A 26,412-nucleotide genomic window follows, 5' to 3' on the forward strand; every position below is an offset into this window, starting at 1 on the left:
CTGTGTATGTTTTTCTATGAAGGTCTCCATTTTTAATTTTGTTCTGCTTGGCTCCATTGGATTCTAACGTCTGCTGTCAGTTGAAGATGCAATAGAATACACACTGACATGGTGGAGTTTAACGTGTGTAAAGATCCCAGTTTTGGTTGTCGTTGGTGCAGATGTTATAACACTGATGCACACCTCACTTCTTGCATGTTTATCACTGTTTATTTCCTGTTTTTCAGTCTCGATGTAAAGCTGTCCCATGATGCAACATGCGTCCCCAGCACCTGCAGTGACAATGATGGCCACCCAGAGTGTTCCTCCACCATCATACCAGGAGAGCCAACAGGTGAGAACGCCGTCACACACTAAACAGTCTTCAGTGATGGAGCAGGACCAACACAAACTTTTAAGTCACATTTTGTTTTTATATGTGGGCTTGTTCTTATTTGGACATCATTGTTAAAGAAAAAAATATATAATACCACAAAGCAAAGAATAGGCTTGAAATTTGACTTCTAGAAATTTGAATCAAGGTTTATTTACAGACCCTTTCCAAAAAAAGTTAGAATATCATAGAAAAGTATTAATTTATACTATTCCATTACAAAAAATCAGCTTTATAGAACATAGATTCAGGGCACATTGTTTAATTGATTTCATGTATTTTTATTTATTTTGCATAAATTTGTGTTACAGCTCATGAAATCTATGAAAACAAGATTTTTAAAAAGTTGAAAAATGTGGAGAAATCTGCCTAAATTCTGCAGGACATGAATGTTTTAAACTGAGGTTCCCCCAGATGCCATTAAGTTGGTTCAGTTGTCTCAGTTTGATTCAATGGAAACTAGCCAGAAGATCATCACTGATACCCTCCATAGTCAGAGACTGGCTGTTCTTGGCTGTCCAAGCAGATCAACAGAAAGTCAAATAGAAGGACAAAATGTGTCAGGAGAAGATGTACCAGGAAAAGAGACGACTGTGGACTTCAGCGGATTGTCAAAAGACTTCCAGAAGGAGTGGAATGAGGTGGAGGAACAGATTCAAAAACCACCACATTCAGACACATTCGTCTACAACTGTCGGGTTCCTCGGGTTAAGACGCTTCTGTGTCTGGATCAACAGAAAAAACGCTTCAACTGGGCCAAGAAGAAGAAGGACTGGACTGTTTGCCAGTGGTCCAAGATCCTGTTTGCTGATGAAAGTAATGTGTATGGAGAGAAATTAGACTCACTGGGTTTGTGTGTGCATAATACTTGATTTCTAACTCATATATAAACATTTTGTGAACAACTGAATACTTTTGGGTTTTCAAACACACACTTGAATATCAAAAACTTACAAATACAGAATACAATTTTCACATGCACAACTTGAAATTACACCAGCTTAAAACTAACTACAAATACAAAAAGGCTTCTAAGCAGACAAATCTTTAAATAGTACGTTCCAATTTCCTGAAACACACAAGAAAACCACAAATACACACAGACCAGAGTTGCAAAAACATGCATGCCTTTCATTTCATTCATTAGGAATGCTCTAATATCCATATATGAAAAAAATATACAAACAAATGCTATTGTCTCAGTATAGATGTGAAGGTGAATAATGGTCATGACGGTGGATGGACGTGTTAAAATATGGGTGATGCACTTAGGTGATATTTGAAACATTGGTCAAATAATCTTATAGTACCTATATTAGTATTGATATATTATTATTGGTAAGGGTTACTAACAAATAAATAATTGGACAAAGTTAGCATTACATACTGTATTTTGATAGATGAAAATATAGCAACCATGTATAGTTGTTAAAGTATGCAGATTATAGAGGGGAAGGAATTAAATAAGTTTTGCTTCTTCCTCTCCCGTTTCAAGCATTGACTATTCAGTTCATATAATGGAAAGAAGGATATAAAAAGGTACTAGGATGTATACTCTTTGAATCTGATGGTGATTTAATTTTGGTTATTTATATATGTGATGTGTCTATGTTGATTGAAATATGCTGTAACTGACCATGCTTGAAACAATTAATAAACTTAAACGTAAAGGTCCAACCCAAGCTGGTGGAGGTCCAGAGTGGAGCCAAGCAGTCTGACTGGAGACAGAGGAACCTTGAGCAGGCAACAAAGCTGTGAGTGTGGATCTGAGGTAGGCAGACAGGTAGAGAAACGTTCCGAAACATGATGAGACAAGGAAGGTTGAAAAACCAGAGGAGAGAGAAAGGATCGAGGCTGGGCAGGCAAAACACTTGGTTTCAGGAGAGCTGGAACGTAGCATGGAGACTGGCAACTTTTTGGCAATGAGACTGGGGAGTGGCTCATCTAAGTACTGTGTATGCAACAAATTGGCTTAATAATCAGGTGGAGCAGAAACTTCACAGAAAGATATGAAACATTTCAAGAACTTGTATGCTATTTTCCAGAAATCAAAAGATCTACTAACTTCAAAAAGTTGGAAAGGTAGCAAGGCTGGAAGCTTGAAGTTGTTCTATCATGGTAGAGACTGAATGAGAAATGGAGGAGTGTTGTGGAGGTAAAGAGCGTCAGATAGAGAGATGAGTCTGAAGATAGAAGTTCTGACGAGCATTTCTAGAAGTGAGTTGTTATTGGTACAGATTTAAAAGGACATGTTGGTGCAGGAAACAGAGGCGATAAAAAGGTGATGGGCAAGTGTGGTATCTGGAGAGGAACAGATAATGATTGATTTTGCAAAACAGGAAATATCCATAGTGAATTTGTTCTTTGTGAAAAGGAAGAAACATAGGGTGAGTGGAGGTTGGAGCAGACAGAATAGATCTTGATTGTAGTTTGAAGGAGATCAGTGACTGTAAAGTAGTGGTTGGTGAGAATGTTTCCAGACATCACAGGATGGTGGTGTGTAGAATGACTCTGGTGGTGAAGAAGATGAAGAAAGAGAGGGCAAAGGCAGAGAAGAGGACAAACTGGTGGAAGATGAATCTTGCAAGACTTTTAAGAAGCAGTTAAAACAGGCTCTGGTAGTTAAGAGGAACTTCCAGATGACTGTAACTACAGCTAATGTGATCAGGGAGACAGGTAGGAGTATACTTGGTGTGTCATCAGGAAAGAAAGTTGATAAGGAGACTTGGTGGGGAAATGAGGAAGTGCAGGAGTGCAAAGATTGGAAGACACTGATGACTTGTTCCCGGACTGGACGGGTCCACTCCTGGCCGGTTCAGAATGGTCCGGGTATTTCAAGCGAGCATTTCCATTGAGTGTTGGACCATCAAAACGCATGTGGGATGTAGACCGATGAGCGTCTAGCGGTGCGACTACAGCGGTTCTACATATTCACAGATTTGGGGTGTCTCTGGTCCCTAACCCTCGCCAATGAGTGGAGGAAATAGTGAATGCAAAGAATTTAATACTCTTTGCAAGAAGATTGTGGGAGGTGAAGAAGAATACAGACAATAAAAGGACAAAACTTTCGGCTTGGTTCTTGAGTTTGGAAAAGGGCTGGTCGGACACTTGCTGTTGACGTCATACCTTTCCGCCAATCAATGGATTTCATCGTGTGACAACAGTAACTCCGCCCTAACTGGTCCATTTAATTTTTAAAACCACCTAAAACCATCGAGGGACCAAAAATGGTATTAATCGGTCTGGCTTAGTGGGTCCATTTCTTAATGGAAGCACTCAAAATATTGTACTGGTCAAGTCCGGTCTGGACCGCTCAGTGGAAACAAGGCCAAACAAGGGCCTTATGGTGACTTTTATCCTTGGTTGGGTCATAGAGAGTGAGAGGCAGAAGAAAGAGGACTACAGATTTGGGATGGTGATACTGAGAACTTGGGCATCCATCCGATACAAAGTAATTACAGGGTTAGTTTTGCAGATATGGATATTGATACTTTGATATTGATACTTTTAGTTTAACTATTTTGTTAATTATGTGTATAATAAAACACAGGACAAAGACTTTCTAAAAATAAAAATGTTTAACAAACTTCAACAATCTGACCTAAAGAAGCATCAAGTATACAACAATGAAACAGTATTTTATACTAACTATAACAGTAACAAGTCTAAAAATAACAAAAAAAACCAACAACAATGCAGCAAAAATGTGAACAACAGAAACACAAACTGTTATTTTCTAAAAATTAAGGCAATAATAAATTAACAAATACAGTAGTCCAAAATGGGTAAACAAAACAACAATGTAACACATTTTAAATTCTAGACAACATATCAACAAAACATCCTGCCTTTGCATGCAAATGTGTATGACAAATAAAGTAAACAGCAAATCATTTATAAACTGCTAGTGGATTGTTACCTTTGGGTCTTTGATTACAATCTATCCAAGGCAATATCCCTTGAGATGCCCTTATGGCTGTTGAAAGATTTCAAGATTTTTGTTCAGAAATATGAACAAATTTATAATCTTCCCTTTAATTGCACTCCTTTCAGTTATTAACTGCCCCGCTTTAGAGAAAATCCTCTCTGCAGGTATGAGTGTTGTAATTACTCGCAGATTTTCTTTTCTTTTTTTTTTTTTACAATCTTGGTCAGAAAAAGAAATGCCAGTTTATTCATTTTCCACCAAATAAGTGGGTCTCTATCCCGTGGAATGGCCTTCTCTTCAATGTACCGTCACATTTCAATAGTTGCATCAGTCCAGGATTCAGTTGTGAAACTGTTTCTATCCTGACTTTTGTTGTAGGATTAGGTCGCGTGTGGCAGGTGAGGTTTGATCTGTGATTGACAGTAAGGTTAGCTTGATGTAACGTAGTCATTCTGCACCTTCAATGTGGAGAGTGGTACTAAGCAAAGTGATTCTTATCAGAACTTTCTGTGGAGGTTGAGGATGTTTTACCTCCATTTTTTCCCGAGGCAGACAGTTATGGTCCAGGCTGAAGGGAACCCGTGTCTCAGTGGTAAAATGATGCTAGCATCATAAGCTAATACAGGCTAAACTATTAAACTAATAATCCAGAGTGAAATATTTATTGTAAATCCATCACCAGGCCGGAGTTCACCGGATTCAATGTCAATTGTACTAAACCTCTGTTGCTTAAATTCTAAGTCTACTAGAACGTTGTGCAAACCACTAGATTTTTGACAACCAAAGGCAAAACACGTATGAGCCAAGCTAAAGCTAACACAATAACGACCAACCACTACAAAATCAGAGATGGGCGGGGCTTTTATACTGGAGCTGCAGAGCATGATGACATGAAACTACTGAAATGGCTAGAGACTTACACCAGTTAATCACAAAATTCAGCTGTAATACCGTTTCAACCTGTAGGGGGCAGCACACGGATGGTTTTTGAGTATATTTTCAGACATTAAACAGGTTTATTTTAAATTGTCAAAAATGTGACAAGAACCCAACTTTATAAATCCCACTTTATAGAGGTCAATAGTAAAACAATGAATTAGTGTTTGGTTACTCTTTAAGTGTCTGGTTACAGGTCATCTGCTTTCTTTTGACAGGTTTTTGTTGCTCTCATGGTTTTTGTCTTTTTTCAGTAATAAATGTTTTAGTTACTGGCACCAAGTCAAGTCTCTTCCATATTGGGTCCTTCACCACCAGTTTCTGACAAGTAAATTGATAGAAAAAAAAATCGCCCAATAAAGGGTATATATATATATATATATATATATATATATATATACAGTATATATATATATATGCGTGTGTGTGTTTTAAATTAAAAGTATATGTTTAAAACGTATCAATCTGGTTTAGGCCAAACTACAGAACAGAGACAGCCCTTGAGAAAATAGTGAATGTTATTACATGTAACCTGGACTCTAGAATCTCTGTCCTGGTGGTATTGGATCTGATTGATACAGTAGATCACAATATTTTACTTATCAGGCTGAAAGGTTTAGGCCTCTGGTACTGTTCTGAACTGGGTTTGCTCCTATCTCACAAATCAAATATTGTTTAGTAAGTATGGATACGTGCTCCTCAAGAGTCTATGAAATCAAATGTGGGGTTCCCCAAGGATCAATTCTAGGCTGTGTTTGTTGTCATAGTTCCACTGATGACACAGGTCAACATCACTGTCTCACCTGATGATGAAGAGTCAGTACATGTACTTCTAAAGTGTATTTTAGATTCAAAGTCGTGGATGGCAGATCATGTCTTACACATATCAGAGGTTTTTGTTCCTTCTGAGGACAAGAGAGAGTAGGGGGCTGTATTTTTGTATTGTTTCATAATAACCCTTACAGATTTCCCATCATCATAAACTTATGCTTGATGCTTGATGCTTCGATTTCCGGGTTCGAGTGAACGCTGGCGCGTTTTGGCTGCCGCTGCTCCCTGGACTCAATTGTAATATTTTCCAAGTTCCTGTGCTACTGTGGACTAAGTTATTGCTGCCAACGTGCATTATTTCCACGGCTATAGCCTTTTCGAAACTGGCCGCAGTCTGTCACCCGGTCAGTTGACTTTAAAGTTTAGCTAAGCTCTTATGCCGTGTGTGTGAGCTAGCATACCTGCTGCGTTCTCCAACGGCTTCTACAATGTGGATCAACTGTGTTTGGATTCTCCTCGCCTGGATCATCCTGTCTTTTGTCAAGCATCCACTGACAGCTCTGCTCCAGTACTCAGCTGCTGACTTTGCTAGGCTTCGCTCTTCTCCACTCAACTCACCGCCGCCAGCGCTGCTCCAGCACCCGGACATCGTACACCAGCCCCGTCGGAGATACATTCACCGCGGCTCTCGTCGGATCTTCCACGATGACAACTCCAACCCCATCAAGGCATTTTGGTCTTCCGCTCGCCGCCCAAAGAGAAACTCTGGTCGTCACGCCGATCCCAACAACTTGGCTCATCTACCTCGGACGGCTCCTGCCAAGCTCTCCAGCACCACCGCCAACTTTGGTCTTCTAAACATTCGCTCTCTCACGAGCAAGGGGAATCTCGTCCAAGATCTTCTCCTCGACCACAAGCTGGATTTTATGTGCCTTACAGAGACTTGGCAGCAGCCAAATGACTTCACCTCGCTGAACGATGCCACACCTCCGGGGTTTGTTTACATCGCGCAACCTCGTGGCGCCGGCCGCGGAGGAGGTCTCGCGATGATCTATCGCGAGAGTTGGAAGATTACTCCCGTGACTGTCCCCGCCTACAAGACTTTTGAGGCAACTGTCTGCCAGCTCTCTGGCTCTGCTCCAACTGTCATTGTTGCTCTCTACCGCCCCCCAAAGTCAAATGTAAATTTTATCACTGACTTTTCTGCTTTACTCACCCATATTTCCACTCTCTCACCTAATATAATAATTCTAGGGGATTTTAATATTCAGATGGACAAAATTAATAACTCCCTCACCAAAGAATTTGTTTCCTGTCTGGACAGCTTTGGTTTAACACAACATATTAACTTTCCCACCCATATCAAGAATCATGTACTAGATCTTGTTTGCTGCTCAGGTATCACACCTGTGAACTGTAAATCTCACCCCCTCCCTTTCTCTGATCATATGCTACTATCTTTCCACGTCAATCTCAAAATTTCCAGATCCAAGCTTCCACGGACCATATCCTTCCGTAAAACCCAGGACATTAACCTGGACCAACTATCCTCACTCATCAGTAACTTTCCTAGCACTGACGGTCTCTCCACTCCTGATGAACTGGCTTCCCATTATGATTGCAACCTCCATAATCTTCTTGATATTATTGCTCCAGTTAAATCCAGGTCTATTTCATTCAATGTTTCTGCACCCTGGTTTACCCCCAACCTCAGGCAACTTAAAGCAAAAGGACGACAATTAGAAAGACTCTACAAGAAAACTGGTCTCACTATTCATAAGGAGATGTACAATAGCCATATTCACCACTATCAAGATGTCATATCCAAAACCAAAGCAGAATATTTCTCTCGCTTGATAAATTCATCAGAAGGCAATTCAAGAGCCCTATTTTCCATTCTCTCACGTACAACAACCTGCCCAAATTCACTCCCTCCTCACTTATACTCCTCTGATTTCTGTAACACCCTGGCATCATTTTTTTCCTCTAAAGTTCACCATATTCACCAGCAGCTTAAACCTATCTTTGCCTCAGGCACAATGTCACCAGTTATTTTCTCCCCACATCAGCCACTCTCAGAATTTACTCTGCCTTCAGTACAGCAAATCAACGAACTCATTAAAAAATCCAAAACCACCTCCTGTCAGCTCGACCCAGTTCCAACTGCTCTGGTCAAGGCTGCTCTTCCCTCCTTATCTCCTCTCATTATAAATATCATCCACGCCTCCCTCAAAACTGGAACCGTTCCTCCTGCTTTCAAAACAGCAGCTGTCACCCCCATCCTCAAAAAACCAGGATCAGATCCCACCAATCTCAATAATTACCGCCCAATCTCAAATGTTCCATTCATTTCAAAAATCCTTGAAAAAGCTGTCGCCTCACAACTCCATAACCACCTCTCTTCCAATAATTTATATGAAAAATTCCAGTCTGGCTTCCGTCAACTCCACAGTACAGAAACAGCCCTCCTTAAAATCACCAACGACCTCCTTCTCGCTGCAGACTCTGGTTTAGTTTCCATCCTCCTCCTGCTTGACCTGACTGCTGCCTTCGACACCATCTCTCACCCCATCCTACTGGAAAGACTCTCAAACATCGGCATCTCTAACATTCCCCTCAACTGGTTCCAGTCATATCTCTCAGACCGCACCCAATTCATCCAACTAAAATCCTTTACTTCTTCAACAGTCTCAGTCACAGCAGGGGTCCCCCAAGGCTCTGTCCTGGGGCCCCTGCTATTCATCATTTACCTTCTCCCCCTTGGTCAAATCTTCTGTAAATACAACATTCACTTCCACTGCTATGCGGATGACACCCAGCTCTACTTCTCCTCCAAGCCTGATGCCACTCTCCCTCCTGCCTCCCTCTCAAATTGCCTCCTTGAAATAAAATCCTGGTTCACTGCAAATTTCCTTAAACTAAACAGTAGTAAAACCGAACTTCTCATCGTAGGAACCAAGACCACCTTAAAAAAGCTCAATAACTTCTCAATTTCCTTTGATAACAGCCCCATCCTCCCTTCCCAACAGGTCAAGAGTCTGGGTGTCATCCTTGACAGCACTCTCTCATTTACTGCCCATATCAATAACATCACCCGGACCGCCTACTTCCACCTCCGCAACATTCGCCGTCTCCGTCCCTCCCTCAGTCCACACTCGACAGCTGTTCTAGTACACAGTCTCATCACCTCCCGTCTGGACTACTGCAACTCCCTTTTATCTGGACTCTCCTACAAAACTCTACGCAAACTTCAACTGCTTCAAAACTCTGCCGCCCGGATCATAACACAAACCCCCACCACTTTTCACATCACACCTGTCCTGCAGCAGCTCCACTGGCTGCCAGTACCTCAGCGGATCAACTTCAAACTCCTTATTCTGACGTTCAAAGCCCTTCATAACCTTGCCCCTCCATACATCTGCGACCTCATCCATGTTGCCACTCCCGCCCGGGTCCTCAGGTCTTCCTCCTCTCTTCAGCTGGTTGCACCCCCTTATCGCCTCATCACCATGGGGGGCAGAGCATTCAGCCGCTCTGCCCCCCAGCTCTGGAACTCCCTTCCCTCTGATCTACGGAACATCGACTCTCTCCCTCAGTTTGCCAAAAACCTAAAAACCCACCTCTTCAGACTGGCATATCCACCCTAATTTATTGAATTTTTACTTTTTTTAATTTTATGACTGTCATTTCACTGTATTCTATGTTTTGTTTTTATCTGTAAGGCGACCTTGGGTGCCCAGAAAGGCGCCATATAAATAAAATTTATTATTATTATTATTATTATTATGTAATTGTAAATGCAATGTATCTTAACAAAGCATATTAAAATAGCTTTTTAGCTGTCTCCAAACAACTTAAATACACAACAGACATTTAAAAAATATGTATTTCTATGTTAAGCTAACATGCTAAGCAAAGTTGGCAGGATGTTGCCTGAAACAATGTCTTTTTATCATTTGATGATTATATCTGAACCCCCACATCTGGCATAATCTATTTATCCATCACTTTCTATTCCCTTCATTCTGTAAACCAGCATCATCAGTGGTCATGAAATCAAAGAAAATTAATAATTATGAATTTACAATTTGTCCTACAACCTCACAGTGGCTGAAGCCTTTCATTTTGGGCAGATTTACCATTAAAGGTGTCTTTATTTTGTCACCCCACCTTCCTCTTTTGCACACCACCCATGTCTGCTTTCACCCTGAGGATTAGTACCAAGGGTAAGCTCCCCAGTGCCAGCTTGCGCCCTCAACAAATGCAAATGAGGGCTAGTTAAGTGTGAAGAAGCTAATTTATTTCCCAATTGGTGCTGGGATTAAGACTTGAAGCTACCTCCCACCCCACCCTAAATTAAAAAATAAAAAGGAAGGGGGATGGGGCCTTTCAGGCTCATGTCTATTCAGAAAAAGGATGGGGGGAAAAGGAAAGGGTGAAGATCCACAAATTGATTTTGTTAGCTATTCATGTCAAGTTCTCAGGTATATGAAGGGGAATGACTTCTGTGATGAAGTCCATGACAACATTTTGTTGGGGTGCAACGATTCGTTTTAATAATGATTTGATTCACATCATTATTTGTGCTTGTCAGTTAGTTCAAGTTGAATTTGTTTCACTGACCTGAAATCAATCCAGGATCAAACTTCCACCAGTGTGACTCAGAGATAGATCCCTGGTACTGAACAGTACATGTGAATTTTTCCAGATTCTTGTATTTCTTCAATACAATCAAGTATAAATTAAATATCTGTACAAACAAATGAGTAAACAAGAATAAATGTCAATCCATTCACATTTTATTTTGATAAAGTTCAGTCCACTGTTGTTTTTCCACATCAGAATAATCCAAAGGGAACATAAATTCAGTGTTTCCACACATGGTTGATCAGTTTGTGCTGCTATTAAAGTAAAATAATCCAATTGGTTTTTCCAGTATTAACTATTGATTTATCTCATTTTGAAACATTTTTTAATGAGATAGGTCGATTCAAATAACAACTTACCTCAGACAGATCCATCTGTTTGGATTGTTGGATTAAACATTGATTCATTGTTACACCCCTAACATTTTGACCAGTAAAGGTTCAGTTCAGCTGTGCCTGTTAATCAGTTTTAACTGCAGTCTTCATGTCTTGTTTTTAAGTAATGATCAATAACTGAATCTGGTTCTTTTGCTGTGTTTCAGCATCAAATACAATTTTGCATCTGGTTGCTTTTTATATTTGAGTAGTAAAATATATTACTGACTACCAGGGAAAACATGTGTCCAGTTTACAAAGATCTACAAATCCTACAACCTCACTCCTTCACATTTGGTATCATTGAAAAGCTCCAAATGTCCTCTGCAGATGCCAAAAGGAGTTCACTCAGTAGTATTTAGAGGTTAGAAGATATCCAGGTTTAGAAATCTCCTCTATAGAGGACATGTTTGCATTGCTGGTAGTCAGGAGGACATAGTCCTCATTAATAGCTGCATACTGACATTGTTAAAAGAATGTTAGTTTTCATACACATTTGTTTGAAAGTTTTAAAATCCCATTAAATTAAAATCCTGTTTTTTTTTGTTTTTAACATGTCTTTGTGGCATTTGTCTTATGAAAGAAAACAAATGTAATCAGAAATCATTTCGTTTTTGCATTTCTGAGTATTTCTTCTTTTAAATCAATCAAAGTGTCTTGGACAGACTCTGTTTGAATGAATGATCTTCTTTCCATCAACAGCTCTGCTGCACATGCACTAAACCCTCATCTGTTCCTAGTGTCTAGTTCAGGTTCTGGAGAAGAGAAGATGGTATCTTCACATTGACTGCAGTCAAATGAGCCGCCGTTCACATTTCTGTGGTCAAATCAGCATCACTGGATTTTTGGTGTGAGTTTCATCCAATACTTACGGTAGCAGGACTGAGAACGCTGGAAAATCTCCACCAGACTCCACGGAGCTTCTTGATGTGACCACGGAAATGTGAACGGCGGCTCATTTGACCGCAGTTGGAAAGGATTGTAAATCAATGAAAGAGCATTTTGATGTTAGCTTTGATTATTTTATCAAGAACTCTGAGAAACCAATGATTGAATGTATTGATCACAGTCAATCAACATTGGAGAATTAGCTAAAAGAGTCTTTGGTGAACTGGAAGGAGAAAGAATCAGGATTTTGGAGGAAGTTCTGTCCATGAAGATCTTCACTTCCTCGTCCCAGCTGACATCTGGATCAGAACCATACGGATGGACATTACCCAGAAGGATGGAGGTTTTTATGTAGCAGTGGTGAAGATTTATGCTAGAGAGACACAGAGCTATCATAATCAAACAGGGGGATCAGGGGCGGAGCAATAAAAGCCACGCCCCCTCAGAGGAGATTTTTGAAACAGTGGCTTCAGATCAACATGAAAAATGTCTTTTAAAGACATTTAGGTTGTAGGATTTTGGTCAAATCATAATTCAAATCATTTTTTACATTTTTTTTATTGTCCTGGGGGGAATTTAAAGAACAGACGTACACAGACATTAAAGGCTTTCTGGTATAGAAGCTGAAACTGAAAGCAACTCTGCAAAACATGTTAAAAACAATAATAGCAAAAATATGGAGGCAATAAGGTATTTGCTAAACTATGTATTGTGATGAAAACTATGTTGTTTTTGCTACATCTACAATGAAGGTGTAACCATGACTCAACATTTGAGGAATAAAAAAATGTGTTTTGTTATCATGTCAACAAATCCAGAATAGATTTACTCCTCTTAAGTTCAGAACATTTGCAAAGTCAACCTTTATACTGAAGAGGATGTTCATCAATGTATCTGCATATCAAGATCAATGCCTAACAGTGTCACTGTTTTTAAACTGTTTCGTGTTTATTTACCCCCAGATGACGGGCACCACCCCCCAGAACAACAAGACTACACAGGTCCATATTCCAGCTGCCTCAGCAGCAGGAAACAGCTCGGTCAGCGTCACCCTTGACAACCAGACCCAGCTCGAGTCCGACAAGAGGGCAGTTTACCGGTGGGTTCCCTTTCCCATGAAGTGTATTACTTTAACATAAATTCAATTTCAGATCATGACGCCTCAATGTAAGAAAAGAGAACTGTGTATGTAGGCTTCCATGATGTTTGACTGTGATATTTGTCTCACAGGCTGGCAGAGCATTATAGTCCATATAGTCTTGCATTTTCCATCATTAATATTCTGTTTTCTTTCTACTTTAACAAAGCTTGTAAAAAATTAGCTTTTTAGCTAACATAAAATGAATTTAAGGTCATTTTAATCGACCAAAGAAGGAACACTTTCAGTGAATGTTTTTACTTTTAGGGGCACATTTCCCACTTTTGAGTTGATGTGATAACTTGAGAAAACACATTTTCTCAGTGTGTTATATAATGATCTGTGTGAAAGAATCAGCATTGTTTTTAAGCTAAAGACGAGGTTCATTGTCAGCCCTGATATCACTGCGTGTAGCCGTGAATGAACCGATCTCAGGCAGACATTGATGTCAGGTTTTGGCAGGAAGGGGAGACCAGCATTGTAAAACTTTATTCATTTCTCTTTCACGCCAACAGTCATTTTCAAAGGTAAGGATCACTTTTTAGATGACAGACTTCTTGAGAAAACTGATTTTAATATTTAAACTCTTCCTTCGTTATGGAATTTTAAACACTTGTGTTCACATCTGTTTCTTGGGATACTTCAGCGAGCAAATATTTATTTCAGTAAATGTCAGGAAGGGATCCGGTGTAAAACTCTACCAAAACCACCTGTGTGTATCAGTGGAAGCTAATTTTCTGCTGCAAACTCTGAGGGATAAGTCGAAAAGTGAACAACAACGAAGAAGTGTAAGCATGTTGTCCTTTATAGAATTTTACTGTTAATAAAATTATAGGTTTTATCTGTTTTGGATAAAACCTTTAATTGGAATATTAAATTGAAAGATTAAAGCGGCCATAACTGGATTTTCTTAAGCCTTTCAGAGTGAACTATATCATATATAGGATCATATATTACCTTTGGAAAGCTTAAAAACAAATTATTTATGAAATATTAACTTTCTTGAGTTTTTTCTTACCTGAAAGTGATTTGATTCCTGAGGCTCCGCCTACCGCTGCGTGTGGGTCCCGCCCATGTCATGATGTCATCCTAGAACCATTCTTTCTTTGTTTCCCCCACAAAAATAATTTGTGGGTATGGGAGGGGCTGCTGCTGAGCAGGGCTGGGAGTCACTGGGTCCCTCACGATACGATGTGATACGCGATACATGACTCACGATATCGATAATATCACGATACTGTGATAATAGGTAAAAATCCTCTCATTATATAGAAGAACACTTACTTTTGGGGAAAATATATGAGCTTAAACACAATCATAAACAACTTGTCTTACTTTAAGACCACAGCAGGCTAACGTGACACATTGTGGTTGTGAGGACTCGCTGTGGGCTCGTTTGCTCTCATGTTCAGCAATTAGGATTATTAACTCACCAACATGGACTGATGAAACAGGACTATCTACAGCTGAAGGCCTTCATTCTTCATTCATTGTCTGCAGACGACTTTTAGACTGACTCAGTTTGATGTTTTTGCAAACTAAAATCACAGCAAAAGTCTTTTGTTATAAACACAATTTCTCTCAGCAGCAGGCCAAAAAAAAGCAATAGGAAACAAATAACGCCTCATTTTAATAAGTCAGTTCTGCCTGCATTGTGGGGGCCTTTGAAGTGGCTGAAGTCTTTAAAAAAGAACAGCAACATCTCTGCTGTTTGCTTCAATTATTTTGCTGAGGAAGTCTGTGCAGGCTTTAATGTTGCTTTTCGCTAATTGCTGAATTCCAGCTTTACGAGATGTGTGCTCTCCTCTCCCCGTCTCTGCGCCGGCTTTGTTATTAGCAGCAGAGTAAATGTGTGATAGGGTAATTAGTCTAATGAGTTGTGGCATTTACTGTAAAGATCTGTCTGGATTCTCTGCATCTTATTAAAAAGCCAATGAAGTCTTTTTCCCTTTTTTCTGCTTTTTTTTGTGTTTAATGCTTCATTTGAGGCAGATGTGGCTCAGGAATAGAAATATGTACTTAGATGAAATTGACATTATGTTGTCCTTTCTAATTCAATCGGAAACGTCCTTGTGGTTTTCAGAAACATTTTGTGCCTGAAAGATTGTTAGTGAGCAACAAAATTCTTCATAGTTTTGCTTACTAGATACTTCACTCAATTAAAAATAAACACTCAAATGAAAAATTACGGTAAATTAATTTTTTTTAAATTCAATTCCAATGTAAAACTAGATAAATAACATTACCGATAATGTGAAGTGTGAATGCTGTAAGTTGAATTTGGCCACTTAAGATGCAGGAGCAATTATAGCTGAAAATGCTGAAGCTGAAAGTTTGCTAAACATATTAGCTAAATGCCAAATTAGCCAAATAATGTTTAATGTTTAATGTTTAAATGACCAAAAAAACAGCTAGAATAATGCTGAAATGTTAGCTAAACTTCCTGTTTAGCCAAAAAAAAACTGGAAATAAGTCAAAATTAGCCCAAAAAAAAGCTAGCATCATGCTAAATTGTTAGCTAAACTCAAAATTAGCCCAAAAAATTGAAAAATGTCAAAATTAGCCTAAAACATCTAGCATAATGTCAAAAATGTTAGCTAAACTCCAAATAAGCAAATAATAATAGAAATATGTCCAAATAAGCTGAAAAATAGCTAGCATAATGCTAAAATGTTAGTTAGACTTGAAATTGGCCAAAAACAGCTAGCATAATGCTAAAATGTTAGTTAGACTTCAAATTGGCCAAAAACAGCTAGCATAATGCTAAAATGTTACCCCATCTCCAAATTAACAACAAAAAAAAGAAAATATGTCTAAATGAGCCAAAAACAGCTAGCGTAATGCTAAAATGTTAACTAAACTCCAAATTAGCCAACAAAATTGAAAATTGTCTAAATTAGCCAAGAACAGCTAGCATAATGCTAAAATGTTAACTAAACTCCATAAGCTAAACATATATGGAAATATGTCTAAATTAGCCAAAAACAGCTAGCATATTGCTGAAATCAAAAGCTACGCTCCACATTACCCTAAAACCTAGTGGTTGCTAAACATTTTAAAGTTTGAATGGTATCAATAGCTGAAAGTATTTGGAATTTCACAATTTTCAAAATGCACAAAGTTTTGAAGGATTTGAGCAATTTCCCATTCACTTCCTTTGGGACATATTTTGCTCAATATTATAAAAACTATAGAGTTTATGAATTCCAAAAGTACAAGCAGTATGTCCTGAATGTTTTGACACCAAGATTCCTGAAATCACTGTAATTGAGTTTTTACGTGCCAAAAAATGTCTGAAAGTTGCAGAAGAATCACTATAGTGTGAATGTTGTGTAAAGCATTCCCACAATTCCCGGTATTCCCAGATAAAGATCATTATTTCATAACTTCTCTCCTTCTTCAAACTCACTTCAGTTCTGGTAAAGTGTTGCATGTTTTTTGTTAGCCAGAACAACACTGGATTTAAGCAGCAGGATCTTAGACAAAGAGAGCGCTCAGGATTGTGCACGCTCATTCACCTGTGGGCCTTTGATTAAACCCTCTCTCATCCTGGTCAGCTGGCGTTCTGGATTTAATCGTGTGTTTCTGTCAGGTCGGTCATGTTGTCCTGCCTGGAGTGTGTTTATGCTTGTAGTTCTTGTTAATGCTATTAAGATGTGAGGAAATATCCCACTGAACAGACAGGAGCTTTGACAATCTGATTTGCCAGAGCAGGAGGATCTTTGTGTTTTTGTGCGTCTCACCATAAAGTGACTTCATCCTCAGAGCTGCTGGGCAGCCCTCTGTGAGACGGGCTGTGCTTTCCCTTATTTTGCGGGTCAGCTCCTGAATGCAGGAAACCGTGTCAAAGCTCAAGTGCTTTTATTGGCTGTTTCTGTCAGGTACTCTTTAGGCGTTTTCCCACAGCTTATGTGGATTAGAAAAGTATACTTTTTTAAATTAAGCTTTTTTGTGTGCTGGTTTGAGGCAGATTTCTTCAGAAACTAAAGAAGTGCAGTCTGTGTTTGTTAGATCAAAGAAGAAACGGTATGAGGAAGTGCATTTGTGAGGGAGCTAGACCACAGGCTGGATGGACGTTTTTTGATTTCACTATAAAAAAAAAAAACCCAAAGCGTGGTTTAGGGCCAAACGATAACGTGGAAATACAAAGAAGCGAGACGGTGTTGTTCAGATTGTGCTGAGAACCCGTGTGTGCATGTGCGCCACAACACCATACGCTCCTCTGATGCGGGTTGTGCCCCAGACATGTAACCCAGGGAAACTGGAGCCTTGTTGAGAACAAAAGCAGCATGACTCCTCCACAAACGGGTTTCTAATGCATAGGACCACAGCGGGCCTGATTAGACTGACAAACAGTGGGGAACAGGGGGTTGGGGAGGGACCTCCGTCCTTCCTTCTCTTCCCAAAGTGCACATATTACGAACACGCCGCTACTCCCCGCATCCTACTTCCTTCTGCACCCCCTTGGTGGCCTGTCATGTTTTTTTCTTTAATCTTCAAATTGTTCCCTATTTTAGAGGTCACCATAGCAACATTGTGGCATGTGGTTTTAAGCAGATGCCCTTCCTAACACAACCATACGACGATATCTAGACCAGGGGTCGGCAACCTTTAACAGTAAAAGAGCCATTTGGGCTTGTTTTCTACTGATCGAACCCTAGAAGGAGTTTTACTTTAGCCTTTAAGACATTTGCATTTGCATTCATGACTTTTTCTTTAATAATAAATGTGAATTACGTCTATTTTATTACACAAACAAAAGCAAAAATATATATATAAAAAAACTAGCATCTCTCAAAATGTGTTTTTTTGTTTGTCCTCAGCAGTCTTACACTGCTGGGTTTTGTTATTTTAGTTTGGGGTTTGGTAGTCTTAGTTTGTGGGCTTTATTTATTTGTTTTCTTTATGTAGTTTTGGTTAGGCAGCCGTTAGCAGGGAGCAGTCTCCCTGACTTATTTTATGTTTGGCCAAGGGGTCACCATGGAGAGATAAAACAGACCCCTGATCGAAGCTCAAACTTGCTTGTAAAATTTATTTCAGTATCCACCGTTTAAGTTTCAGTAACTAGGTTTTTTTTTTTTGTCTGAAATCTGCATTTGTTTGTGTCCTCCTATGTTTCTATTACACGTGTGCGCTAAACTTTATTGAAATTCTAGACATGTAAAAAAAATTAAAAAATAACAATTACAGTTTCTATTAAATCATAACTATGCGAATAAACACAAACCAACTCACATGATAACTCATTCAAAAACACAGATGTGAACAAGACTTTGATTAACAGCAGATACATTCAAATTTCTCCCATGACACTAGCGCTCATCATCATCTATCAAAGGAAACGTCAGCGCTTTATTCTACATGGGAGCGGCTACAGGGGCTGCACGGTGGCGCAGTGGTTAGCGCTCTTGCCTCACAGCGAGAAGGCCCCGGTTCGAATCCCGGCTGGGACCTTTCCGTGTGGAGTTTGCATGTTCTCCCCGTGCATGCGTGGGTTTTCACCGGGGACTCCGGCTTCCTCCCACCGTCCAAAAACATGCTTCATAGGTTCATTGGTGACTCTAAATTGTCCCTAGGTGTGAATGTGAGAGTGGATGTGTGTGTGATTGAGGCCCTGCGACAGACTGGCAACCTGTCCAGGGTGAACCCCGCCTTCGCCCTTCAGTAGCCGGGATAGGCTCCGGCACCCCCGCGACCCCAAAAGGGAAGAAGCGGTCAAGAAGATGGATGGATGGATGGATGGGAGCGGCTACGGATGATGAGATTTTGGGAAACTGTGGTTGTTGATTTTCCAAAGGAGCCGTGGATCCAACAATTCTATATGACACACTCAACTTTTGATGAGCTGTGTGATGCTGTGAGACCTCTTGTGGCGCCCGCTGTGCTGTCTCCAGAGCACTGTTCAGGGGTGCAGCGGTGCATTCACTTCTGGTCACGTCCGGGGCTGCATGGCGACCTAGGCGAAGAGGGATTTTGGCCCTTACGCCCCACCAGCAACCACCACCACCCTCCGGAACAGAAGCAACATAGCTACCTGGAATATGTTGCAATAAGCATGTTGTCTTAACTCTCAAAACTTAAATAGTAAACCACACATATGATTATTTGAAACAAAGGTGCACCTCAGGGGGACTCGAACTGGAAACCTTTGTGAGGTAATGTGAACGTTAACCCACTGTACCACCGTACAATCAATAGATTTTCAGTGAGGATGGTAGGTTTTGAGAGAGAATGGTAGGTTTTTTTCCTTTTTTGACCTACAAGCTGACCCTGAAGGCTGGTTTTGCTGCTTTTTCATCTTTAAAGAAGCACTAAAAGCAGCAACATAGCGCGCCGCTCACCCTCTACCTAGCTTAGACAGCGCCAGCTTTAGGTAAGGAGAGGGTTACGTCACACTTTGGGGTTATTTTATTAATGTTTTTAATTGTTTCTTTCTTTTTTTTTTAATAGAAAAATAAACAGTATGTCAAACTGTTAAAAAAGTAAGAGGTTGCCTAAGACCAGGTCCACCCCTGGTCTCATTTAATTTAAAAAATGTTTCCACTGCAGTTTTGTGAAATATGTCAATTTTGACTTGTCGTAAAAACCACCCCCTCCAAGCGCAAAAACTTTTTTTTTTTTGATAAATTGGAGTTTTTTCATTGTGTTTGCATTAACCACATTTATTATCGCAAGTCCAATCTGAGTATAGTCAATGGAAACAGCTCTTCTTTCTTTGACGCAGTGGCCAAACGTCCACCTTAATTGCAGATAAGTCAGACACATCTTAATGTGAATCGCAGAATTTAAGAGATACTTGCAGTAACTAAAAACAAATACACAACAAAAATATACATTTCAGTTTTAAAATTCCCCATATTGCTTTACAAAAACCATTAAGTTTAATTATAAGAAGAGCATCAAAATTATAAAGGTAAGGGCTGTGAAAAATAATTCACCTTCTGAATTCCAGACTCTGCCAGAACTGCTATTGGAAACGAGAACAAAAGGGGATATAAAACATGCAGTGATGTGGAGCCTTCAGCTGTTTGGATGGGGAGCGAGTAGACTGAAAATAAAGCATCCAACAGAGTTACAGGAGCAGCAGAGCTGACGGTCTTTCTGAAAGGGACTTGGTTTCTAGTGTGAGACATGCAATACAAGTGTGTTCAGCTGGTTAATCTGCCAAGGGTCCATGAGTCAAAAATCTTAAATCTAATTAAGTTCATTTAAATAGAGGTTTTAAGTATCAGGTTTGACAAATTTGAACCAAAATAAAGAATACAGTGGCCTTTTTTGCTAAACATTGTGACCTTTTGAAGAATAGGAACTCAAGTTGACTGCACAGGTAATGCTGACAAAAGCTTTTTGGAAGGTCCTAAATCCTCCCTCACGAGTAAAACTTCGGTTCAGAATCAATAATCAAGTGGCTCTCACCGTCATATGTGAGTCGCCACTCTCCCCGCGATTCTTTGTTTTGGGCTTTTTGTCAGTGACCCGGCTCCACTGATAGAGGCTGAGAAGACCGTGCTGACTCCACTCACCGGCTGTTCCGTAAATCGTTCTTTTATGGCCCTTGTAATGATCCCCCAGTCGGCAATATCCATCCGTCGCACTGCAGATGGAAGCCGGCGCTCTTGGTAGTCGACACGGTGGTGCTCAGGCTGACTGGGGGAAATAGTCGGGGGATGGAAAACACACATTGTACCCCTGCAGTTACACAGGCACACGTACATACATTATGTTCAGGTTCAAAAATGCCTGCCTTTTCACACACCATCTATCTCTGCTCTGACTTCCGAAAGGTCGATGAAGGACTTTGGCATTTTCTGAGATAGCGAGACTTAATGGGGTCTTTATCTACATGTTTTACTTGAAATCCAAGTGTTCAGTGGTCTTCAAGGTTTAACTGGTGCTCCTTCAGTACCAAGGCGAATGTTACAACAATATTATCTGAAAGTGTTTTGTGCCACTTGAGGAAGTCGTCTCTGTTTTGGGTCAGTTTATGTTTCTGAGACTTTTACTTTCAGTTGTGCTTAGAGAAGATTTTTTTTTCAGAGCAAATTTAAGAATGCCAGACTGACTACATTATGTCAAAAGAACTAACAATAAAATTTACTCCGATAGTCTTAAGAATGGCAGCAGAAGTAGACCCATGAAGGGTGGCCTTCTGCAATGACTGGTTGGGATCAGAAAAGACAAGAAAGAGACAGACGAAACATAGATATACTAGGACGTCTAAAGATGATGAGACTGGTTAGTAATTGTATAGACAGAAAATCCAAAAGAAAAAGTGAATTAGTATAGTCTTTGCAGTAGAAAGGGACCAGAAAGCAAACAAGCCTAAAGTCACAGAACATCTGCTGAAAGTCTAAAGACATAGTATTAATATTTGTGTACTAACTTCATGATGGAAAAAGTTGTATGATGCCAACTTTGTTAGATTTATGTTTGTCTGATGTATTGTCTTTGGAAGATGTTTTATTTATCAGGCCATCATTTTTTGTGGTGCAGCTGTGGTTTGATTCTGTTGGTCCAGACAGAGTTTGTTTCAATTGGTCTGAAACAAGTCCTGAGCCTTGAGTTTGGTCTGTACTCAGACTGCCATCCAATGGACATTTTTGTTTTGTACCAAAACTTGTAAAACAAAAAAAACAAAAAAAAAAGCCATGTGAGAATAGATCTCTTTAATAATTACATAGTCGGGGCAACGAGAAAAGTAAATAACTGAAGTTCTATGCATTACAATTCTTGTCAGGATTGTTCACTTTTTCAAACTTTATAATTCGCTGACCAATTTTGGTTATCTGTTTCGACATCAGGTACAACACTTTTTACAGCTTCTTTGGTACAGTGGAGGCATGCTGCAGGACGGTTACTGAGGAGGGCAAAGGACATGTAGATACACTGACAAATGTTTATGACATATAGATTGTTGGGAAAACAAGCAATGTGTATCACGTTAAAAGTAGTTTCAATGAATCTGCATTCATCTGACCACATTTCAATGAATTTATGTCTCATTGTTGCTTTATATTTGTCCGTGGCTCATCGGTTGCTAGCTTCCTACTCTGTTGGCATCATGTAATGCCCGGCTGCGATTGCCAATTTGGTTAAGTTGGTCTTCTCAGGGGCACAGAGCCTATTCAGTCTAAGGAAACAGTGAACCAGTGCTCGTCTGATTGGAAACGAACTGAGACCACCTTGAAAGATGGGTCAGAGTGGTTCCTGGTCCCAGACCAGGATCTCCTTGCGTGTATTCAGACGGAAAATTTGTTCTGGATTATCAGGCTAAACAAACTGCGGTTCACAAGCCAGAGGTCTGCACCCTGCGGCTCCAGATCCACATGTGGCTCTTTTTATCTCTCCATAGTGGCTCCTTGGCCAAACATAAAATAATTCATGGAGACTGCTGACCCAGACATGTCGACCATCTGAGTCAGTAGCTAAACTACCTAAAGCAAACAAATGAACAAAGCCCACAAACTAAGACTACCAAACCCCAAACTAAAATAACAAAACCCAGCAGTATAAGACTGCTCAGGACAAAACGAACAAATAAATAAATAAAAGAAAAAGAAAATAGCATTTTTTTTAAGTAAGGATTGCTTAATTGGCATTTATTTAGTTTAGATTAGTTACATTTATACACTAGTGCTGTTTCGCTGTGAAGAAGAAGAAGATATATTGAGGACTGAGGTTCACATAGATGATAAACTATGTAGGTTTTTACATCCTGTTGACCTGAAGACGTCTTGTTTGATCAACTCTACCTCCAGAATGAACAGATTTATATGCAAAGAAAACATTGGTAAGAAAATATGATATTTTATGAGTTAAAAGCACATGTTATCTTGTGCTGCACAACAATGGTTACTAGCTGTTCAGAGCTGGACTGAGATGATCCTGTTTGGCACAGAGCATCTTTTATTTTGAAAATAAGTTATTTGAGCTTCTGTCAAACTTAGAAAAAAAAATCACATCTTCAGAGATGGTAGGTTCTTTTTATAAATTTGCTTTTGTTCATGCCAAAACATAGACAAAATTCAAATTTATTATTAAAAAAAAGGTCAATAATGAAAAATCCCAATTTCCTAAAGACTAAAGTAAGACAATACATCTCCTTCTAGGTTCTGATCAGTAGAAAACAAGCCCAAATGGCTCTTTTACTGTTAAAGGTTGCCGACTCCTGCTTTAAGCGAACCAAATGTGTCTGTCTGAAAACGACTTAAGAAAACCAAAAAAAAAAAACAGCCTAAGAGCATTTCATCAAATATTATTATAAATAAGATATTCCCATAAAATAACACAAATAAGCCAATTTTTGCCCATTCTCTATTTTTTGTCCTTCAACTGTATATCTAACACAAGGTTCATTTTCATAGCATAGAATTGTATAATTTTTGATTTATGCCTGGTTTTGGCTTGGCTTCTATTTTATAATGGATCTGTTTCCCTCCAGTGGGGAGACTTTGACTTTACAGCAAATAGACTTTGCTTCTGTGTCTTAATGACAACGTTGAGCTAACCATGCTGCCTAGTGCATTTCATCTGAATAATTATTTACTTCCATGAAACAATCCTCCAAGATTAATGTCACAAGTAAATACTTCAAACGGATAAGGTTTTGAAACCATCTGTTGTGCCGAGTCTTGTGTTTGCTTGCAGTCATTGCCCCCTTCTTTCCCTCACCCCTATCCAGGTTTTTCTTTTCTGGCTAACCGCACACACAAGGCTGAAGGCTCTTCTCTGTGCACATGACCCCCTGTTTAGTATTCCAGCCACATCTGCAAGAGGGAGTGGCATTAAATTGGGATCAGGCAGATTAGAGTACATTATAGACATCTATTAAAGGCAGCAAATGAGAGCCATGGGTTAGAAGCTCATCAGAAGCCCATTCTTGCCTCGTGTCAAACCTTGCAATCAACATTCACATGTGCGATTGGAGCAAAGATGCAGCGTGAAGCACAGGTATGAGGAGTAAACCTGATCATATTTAGGAAATGAGGTGGTGTAAATATAAGCTCTTTTTTATGCAGGTTTGATTAATCTGATATTATACAAACGTCTGATGTGGCCACAGGCAGGTTTAAGTCATCTGGTGGAGGGCTTTAGTTCATCCCAGCTGTGTGTAAATTGTCCCTGGAAAAGATCTCGTTGTCACATTGTGTCTGAATCCCAGACATTAGTCGGATTCTTTGTATGACAGCAGGTGAAAACAAACAACATTGCAAAAAGCTCTTTTAAGATTCCTCAAATAGTGCGAGCTTTTCGTTTAGTCGGCTGAGGTGCAGAGGTAGGGTGGTCCCGCCTTGCCTGGCCATGTGTTGAAGTCTCCTTGAGAAAAACACTGAACTCCTCAATGCTCTTGATGGTTATAGGTTGGTACCAGTTTTAGACAGCAGAGCCTACATCAGTGTGTGAATAGAATGATGACTGTAAAACGCTTTGGGGCTTCTTAGAAGGTAGTAAAGAGCTACATAAGTATACAGCATTTAACATTTAACCATAGAATACTTACCTCTTCATTTTTAGCGCTAAATGTTTAAACAACCCCACAGAAACATTGTTGTCTATGTAGATAAGAACTTTGCAAAAGCTGAAAACAATGTGTGTTCTTGTCCCCTACTTTTGTAGAGAGCGTTTTAAAATATCAATTATTGAATAAACAGGAGTTTTCTTAAAAAACATGAAGGATCACAGTAATTACCGTATTTTCCGGACAATAAGTCGCGCCGCAAATAAGGGAGAATACTGTACTGGTTTCCTCTTGTGTTTAGAAGAGACAGGAAATAAGCCTAATCTTTGAATGTAGTGTTGGTTAATTAAATGGATATTTGGTAAAACTTGGTGTTTTTATAGGTGTATTCCCCTAAACGTAAGAACCACTTGAACAGTCCTGCTACTCTCTGTTTCTCCTCAGACATCCATTATTCCCCCTGTTGGCGCTGCTCTTTGAGAAGTGCGAGCAGGCTACCCAGGGATCCGAATGCATCACCTCAGCCAGCTTTGATGTAGACATCGAAAACTTTGTCCACCAGCAAGAACAAGAGCACAAACCTTTCTTCAGTGAAGACCCAGAGCTGGACAACTTGGTGAGCCAGCAATTCTGTTAAAATAGTATCTATTGAACCTGTTTAACTTAAGACGTGAGTTGTATTATTTCCCTTTAAATGTAGATCAAGGAAAACTAATCATCAACATCAACTGTCCTTTTATTTTTCTTTTCTACTTAATTAAGTTCTATTTGTTAGAATGGGATCTTAGAGTGAATCAAATGTGAAGAATTCTTTTCTAGAAAGTAGTTATTTTACATTTAAGAACAATATGGCAAAAATCTTAAAAAAGGAAAAATAAATATTCTTTTCTTGGGTTATAAACAGTTTTTCAAGGGATTTAAAAACATTCTACACACAATAAACACAGTAAATACAAATGTTCATTTACTGGTAATGTTTAGCTTTTACTAGTAGCTTTAAGTGCACACGGGATGCATGGACTGCAGTATTACTGTCAAAGACAGAAAAAAATAATTCGAGGAAAAAATTCAGCTTTCGCTTTGATACTTTGGAGGGACAGTGTTGAACAGTCGATTAAGTCTATGCAAATGAGTTTTATGAGGCGCTGTGGGTCAGCGTCCCTCCCCAAAGGGGCTCCAGGCAGCAGGCCTGTCTGCAATGGTCACAAGAGTTACCCGTCCCTGATTGAGTAAGAGGGTTTTTATTGGTTGATTTACTTTCTCCTTTGCCAAGTACTTTTTGGCTGCTTTGTTGACCTTTTCTTGTGACTTTGAGGACTTCTGCGGCAGTTCACCTTAGCGTATCGGTGGTGGTGGACATCCTGAACTGAATGTTATTGGTTCAGATGCAGTAAATGAATTGAGCATAATGACACCTTAAAAGAAATGCGACTGGATCCTAATCAAGATTATTTGTTGAAAAGGGATTTACTAGGACTTTTTCTTACATAACAAGAGACTATATTTTGTGGAAGAAAAAAAAACTCCATAAACATTTCTGTTGTATTCCTCAGGCTCATTTACTGCCCAATATTATAGCAAACTCAAACTGTGGAGCAGTTTACAGAATCGGCTTAAGGGAATTCTTAGAGCAAAAATATGATCAGTTTTTGAACAGCAGAAATTTGCCTTTTTCACAGGTAAAACAAAAACATCACACATGTGCACCCAAGAATCTAAAATCGTATATATTTTGAAAAAAAAGGAAGGAAACTGCTTTGTAATCTTTTAACACTATTTCCTTATCAGTTTTAAAATGCTTTTTAAAATGGGTCTTTCTCTCAGGCTAACCTAAGCTCTCAGTACAGACTTATCCTTACTCTGACTTTCTGAACATGTGGAATCTCTGTGCTAAGCCAA

At 39.5% G+C, this 26,412-nt stretch overlaps 1 protein-coding gene across 3 annotated transcripts in view; it reads left to right on the top strand.

The window, feature by feature from the left end:
• Positions 1-26,412, top strand: part of pknox2 (pbx/knotted 1 homeobox 2) — a 105,647-nt gene that overhangs the window by 67,288 nt on the left and 11,947 nt on the right. For 2 of the 3 annotated variants that reach the window (XM_024261670.2, XM_024261671.2), the window contains 4 exons: positions 228-334; positions 12,880-13,016; positions 13,571-13,582; positions 24,958-25,129. In XM_024261670.2, coding sequence (XP_024117438.1) covers positions 248-334; positions 12,880-13,016; positions 13,571-13,582; positions 24,958-25,129 — 408 coding nt within the window. In that variant the 5' untranslated portion in view covers positions 228-247. The remainder of the gene's footprint in view (positions 1-227; positions 335-12,879; positions 13,017-13,570; positions 13,583-24,957; positions 25,130-26,412) is intronic. The other variant, XM_024261672.2, reaches the window with a different exon arrangement.

This window comes from Oryzias melastigma, linkage group LG14 (assembly GCF_002922805.2).
Source record: "Oryzias melastigma strain HK-1 linkage group LG14, ASM292280v2, whole genome shotgun sequence".
Classification (NCBI taxonomy): Eukaryota; Metazoa; Chordata; class Actinopteri; order Beloniformes; family Adrianichthyidae; genus Oryzias; species Oryzias melastigma.